The 5,130-nt window shown below is 47.8% G+C and overlaps 1 protein-coding gene across 2 annotated transcripts; it reads left to right on the top strand.

Annotated features, from left to right (window-relative positions):
• The first annotated feature begins 504 nt into the window (after nt 1–504).
• On the top strand, nt 505–4,292 carry LOC122053871 (ATPase 6, plasma membrane-type-like). Of its 2 annotated transcripts, none has more exons than XM_042615792.1 (11): nt 505–555; nt 640–759; nt 857–955; nt 1,084–1,863; nt 1,945–2,064; nt 2,152–2,274; nt 2,383–2,794; nt 2,878–3,392; nt 3,491–3,847; nt 3,945–4,120; nt 4,196–4,292. In XM_042615792.1, exons 1-11 carry the CDS (start codon nt 508–510, stop codon nt 4,290–4,292), a joined length of 2,847 nt encoding a protein of 948 aa, XP_042471726.1. In that variant the 5' UTR covers nt 505–507. The 2 variants fall into 2 exon arrangements, with proteins under 2 accessions (XP_042471726.1, XP_042471727.1); XM_042615793.1 differs by having other exon boundaries at nt 529–555; nt 1,090–1,863.
• The last annotated feature ends 838 nt before the right edge of the window (nt 4,293–5,130 follow it).

The following is a 5,130-nucleotide window of genomic DNA, read 5'->3' as shown; positions in this document are numbered from 1 at the left end:
GAAACGAAAGAGTTGCGCGTCGGCGAAGGATGGAAATAAAAGGCCGGCCCAAATAATCCACTCTGAAGATTTGTGCAGATTTGGAAGATTATTTTTGAAAATTTGTAAGCATCCACATTGAAAAATATATATTAATAGCTAATTAGTTAGCTACAGGCGTGTTAATCTTTGATGCAAAGATTGATCGACCGGGAAGCTCGTCGCCGCTCTGGGCGGCTATCCACACACAGATCCTATAAATACTACAGCTTCCTCCTCTTCTCTCCCACTGCTTGCTTGCTTGCAGCTCTCGAATAAGGAGAGGAGAAGAAGAAATTCGGGTGGCGTCGTCTCCTCTGTCCCCTTTACCTCTTGTGAGTGGTAGAGAATTGGATAGTTGGAGTATTGGCACACGAAGTCTCCTCTCCTCTCCTCCGTAGCAAGCAGTGTAAACTTCAAAAGAAGATTTTTTTTTTTAAAAAAAAAGGAGTAAAATCCTTAGGGGTTGATTGATCGTACGTTGATCTGATGGCGGCGGAAGGCTTAGAGCACATAAAAAATGAGACAGTCGATCTGGTAATCGAGTCAATGGATCGTCAATTGGGTGACTAAACTTCTCGTTTTGGGGATTGATTTGGCTTTTTTTGATTTGGTGTGCAGGAGAGCATTCCGGTGGTGGAAGTGTTTGCTCAGTTGAAATGTGGGAAGGAGGGACTCACGTCGGCGGAAGGGGAGAAGCGTTTGCAGATCTTCGGATTCAATAAGCTCGAGGAGAAAAAGGTATTTAACTCTATGATTTTCCCTTTTTATTTTTTGTTTTGAATGAATAAAAAAGAATTAATTTTTTTTCTTCTTCTCCTTACGATATGTATTACAGGAAAGCAAACTGCTCAAGTTCTTAGGATTCATGTGGAATCCGCTCTCATGGGTGATGGAGCTGGCTGCTATTATGGCCATTGTGTTGGACAATGGAGGGGTAAGCAAATTAAGCTAAAATTCATGATTCGATATTGCATTAATTTAACAATTAGTTGTGTCTATCGACCATTAATCAGATCTCCCTTTTTTATTTTATTTGATAAAAAATATATTGATAATTTTCAGGATGAGCCACCTGACTGGCAAGATTTCGTTGGAATCGTGGTTCTCCTCTTCATCAACTCCACAATCAGCTTCATCGAGGAGAACAACGCGGGTAATGCCGCCGCCGCTCTTATGGCCGGCCTTGCTCCTAAAACGAAGATATTGAGGGACGGCAAATGGTCGGAGCAGGAGGCATCCATCCTCGTCCCCGGCGACATCATCAGCGTCAAGCTAGGCGATATCATCCCGGCTGACGCCCGGCTTCTGGAGGGAGACCCTCTCAAGATCGACCAATCCGCCCTCACCGGGGAGTCCCTTCCCGTTACCAGGCACCCCGGCGATGAGGTCTTCTCTGGTTCTACTTGCAAGCAGGGGGAGATCGAGGCCGTAGTCATAGCCACCGGCGTCCACACCTTCTTTGGGAAGGCGGCCCACCTGGTCGACAGCACCAACAACGTCGGCCACTTCCAAAAGGTGCTGACCGCCATCGGCAACTTCTGCATTTGCTCCATCGGCCTTGGAATGCTCATCGAGATCGTCGTCATGTACCCGATCCAGCACCGCCGGTACCGCGACGGCATCGACAACCTCCTCGTCCTCCTCATCGGAGGGATCCCCATCGCCATGCCCACCGTTCTTTCGGTCACCATGGCCATTGGTTCCCACCGCCTGTCCGAGCAGGGTGCCATCACCAAGCGCATGACCGCCATCGAGGAAATGGCCGGCATGGATGTGCTCTGCAGCGACAAGACCGGGACGCTCACGCTCAACAAGCTCACTGTGGATAAGAACCTGATCGAGGTGATGCCTCCGCTCTTCTTTCACCTTCTCTTTCTTTCATAATCAGAGCAGAGCATGATATCGTAGTTTGTTTAATTTCAGGTGTGTTCTAATGGCGTTGATAAGGATATGGTGATCTTGTATGCTGCAAGGGCTTCCAGAGTGGAGAACCAAGATGCCATTGACGCTTCAATTGTTAACATGTTGGGTGATCCAAAGGAGGTCAATCCCTTCTATATATATGCATGGCAGCAGCAAGGAAAACTAAATTAACGACTGTTTCCGCATCATCTTAATTTGTGCTTGCAGGCACGTGCAGGGATCAACGAGGTCCATTTCCTGCCATTTAATCCGGTAGACAAGCGCACTGCAATCACCTACGTCGACTCTGATGGCAAATGGCACCGATCCAGCAAGGGAGCACCTGAGCAAGTACGGCGAAAATTAATTACTAACAATCGTCGATCAACCGATCAACCTTTAATTTATGATCTTCTCTAATTACTAACAAGGATCGATTGTCTATATCGAACGCATCAGATTATCGACCTTTGCCAACTGAAAGACGACGACAAAAAGAAGGTCCACGAGGTCATCGACCAGTTCGCTGACCGCGGCCTTCGCTCTCTCGGCATTGCGAGGCAGGAGGTTCCCGAAGCGAGCAAGGAGAGCGCCGGCGGACCGTGGCAGTTCATGGGCCTCCTTCCGCTCTTCGACCCCCCGAGGCACGACAGCGCCGAGACTATTCGCCAGGCACTCAACCTAGGCGTCAACGTCAAGATGATCACCGGCGACCAGCTCGCCATCGGCAAGGAGACCGGTCGCAGGCTCGGCATGGGCACCAACATGTACCCCTCCTCCACCCTACTCGGCGACAAGAACGCCGACATCAGCGGGCTCAACATTGACGAACTCATCGAGAAGGCCGACGGCTTTGCCGGAGTCTTCCCCGGTAATTGGAAATAAATTTACTCATTGAAAGAACAATTAATGCAACTGCTAGTGGATCAGTCGATAACAATTTGTGGCACACAGAGCACAAGTATGAGATCGTGAAGAGGTTGCAAGATAGGAAGCACATCTGCGGCATGACCGGTGACGGCGTCAATGATGCTCCAGCACTGAAGAAGGCGGACATCGGGATTGCGGTGGCCGACGCCACCGACGCAGCCCGGAGCGCCTCCGACATCGTGCTGACGGAGCCAGGGCTGAGTGTGATAGTGAGCGCGGTGCTGACCAGCCGCGCCATCTTCCAGCGGATGAAGAACTACACCATCTACGCCGTCTCCATCACCATCCGCATCGTTTTCGGCTTCCTCCTCATCGCCCTCATCTGGCAGTTCGACTTCTCCCCCTTCATGATCCTCATCATCGCCATCCTCAACGACGGCACCATCATGACCATCTCCAAGGACAGAGTCAAGCCTTCTCCCTTACCCGATTCCTGGAAGCTCAAGGAGATCTTCGCCACCGGAGTGGTCCTCGGCACATACCAAGCCATCATGACCGTCGTCTTCTTCTACCTCGCCCATGACACCGACTTCTTCCCGGTACGTCGTCAGCATTAAATAATTAATTATTAATTCCATTCAATTCTTCAATGGTATATATATAGATATAATAAAATAAATGTATTAATTAACTGCAGGAGAAGTTTGGGGTGAGATCGATCAGGGACAGTCCTTACGAATTGATGGCAGCGCTTTACCTCCAAGTGAGCATCATCAGCCAAGCGCTCATCTTTGTGACCAGGTCCAGGAGCTGGTCTTTCGTGGAACGCCCTGGTCTTCTCCTCTTGACAGCGTTCCTCGCGGCCCAACTGGTGGCGACGACGATCGCGGTGTATGCTTCGTGGGAGTTCGCTAGGATCCAAGGCATGGGATGGGGATGGGCAGGCGTCATCTGGCTCTACAGCATCGTCACCTACTTCCCTCTTGACGTCCTCAAGTTCATCATCCGCTACGGTCTTAGCGGCAAGGCCTGGGGCAACCTCCTCGACAACAAGGTCATCTAATACATTGATAAATTGCATCAAATTATTTTCTTCGATCGATCGTCTACTCAATCTGATCGATCAAAATGCATGAATTAATGGTACGTAGATTGCGTTCACCACGAAGAATGATTATGGCAAGGAGGAAAGGGAGGCACAGTGGGCGTTGGCGCAGAGGACTCTGCACGGCCTTCACACAGCCAATAATACCTCCCAGCTCAAAAGCAGCTACGAAGAGCTGTCAGAGATCGCCGAGCAGGCCAAGCGACGCGCCGAGATTGCAAGGTGAGGAATTGAATCCCTATTTTTTCAATTAGTTACAGTTATCATCATATCAATGTGTCCATTAATTCTTTGCAGGCTGAGGGAGCTACACACGTTGAAAGGGCACGTCGAGTCGGTGGTGAAGCTCAAGGGACTCGATATCGATAACATGCAGCAACATTACACCGTCTAAATTGATAACACACACAAGATGGAGTTGGAGATGGATTTCGTTCGGTCGTTCGTTCCTTCGTTCGTTCGGATTTAATTGTACACAACAATACGTGCAAAGAGAAGAGTGGGAAAGAGAATGTATTGCGAAATGCTTATTTGGTGGAACTTGAGCTAGGCTACAACAAATCCTTGTCATTTTTTTTCATAAATGAAATTTTGAAAAGAAAAAAGAAACTTGCAATTGCTTCTGCTCTTTTTAATTTCGTCTATTTCGGGACGGATGGAGCCTAGAGCTCTATATCCAACTCGTCCCTTCGTCCAATTATCTCTCCCATCACTATGAGTTATCTCCTCTATAGTGATTTTGAGATGAACTCATCGGCGAGTGCTTCAATGTTTTCTCTTTTTACATCTTTTTTAATCACACCTAAAAATCTTTATATAATATTTATTGTTCATACGGTATGTTATGAGTAAATTCAGAGGTCATGTAAAATCGATGATCAAGATGATATGATAGTCAAAGTTAAGATGAGACAGCAATTAGAATCAGAGTATATGTAACTGAACGAGTCATTTTTACCAGAACTCAACTCCTCACCCCTCAGCATTAAGGCATTCAGTATATAGTCGGTCGACCCAAAAGTTAGTTGGGTTTAAGGAGCTTAGCTCCCCACTTTTCATATACAAGGTTCTCAATATACATGCGATCGGGCCCAGTGTCGATCGAACTTATGGGGCGTAGCTCCCCATTCTTCAAATATAAATCTCTCAACATACGATCGGCCGACCCTATAGCTGATTGGACTTAAGGGTCTTAAGGCTTAGCTCCTCACTCCTCAAATACAAGGTTCTCA

Source organism: Zingiber officinale, chromosome 3A (genome assembly GCF_018446385.1).
Source record: "Zingiber officinale cultivar Zhangliang chromosome 3A, Zo_v1.1, whole genome shotgun sequence".
Classification (NCBI taxonomy): Eukaryota; Viridiplantae; Streptophyta; class Magnoliopsida; order Zingiberales; family Zingiberaceae; genus Zingiber; species Zingiber officinale.
This window is presented reverse-complemented; position numbering and strand designations above follow the sequence as displayed.

What these genes read in the sequence shown, in the direction of transcription:
- LOC122053871 (XM_042615792.1), top strand. Translation starts at nt 508, where the DNA reads ATGGCGGCGGAAGGCTTAGAGCACATAAAAAATGAGACAGTCGATCTG. An exon ending in TGTTGGGTGATCCAAAGGAG is followed by an intron (nt 2,065 to 2,151) that starts GTCAATCCCTTC and finishes TTGTGCTTGCAG; the next exon opens with GCACGTGCAGGGATCAACGA. An exon ending in ATGACACCGACTTCTTCCCG is followed by an intron (nt 3,393 to 3,490) that starts GTACGTCGTCAG and finishes AATTAACTGCAG; the next exon opens with GAGAAGTTTGGGGTGAGATC.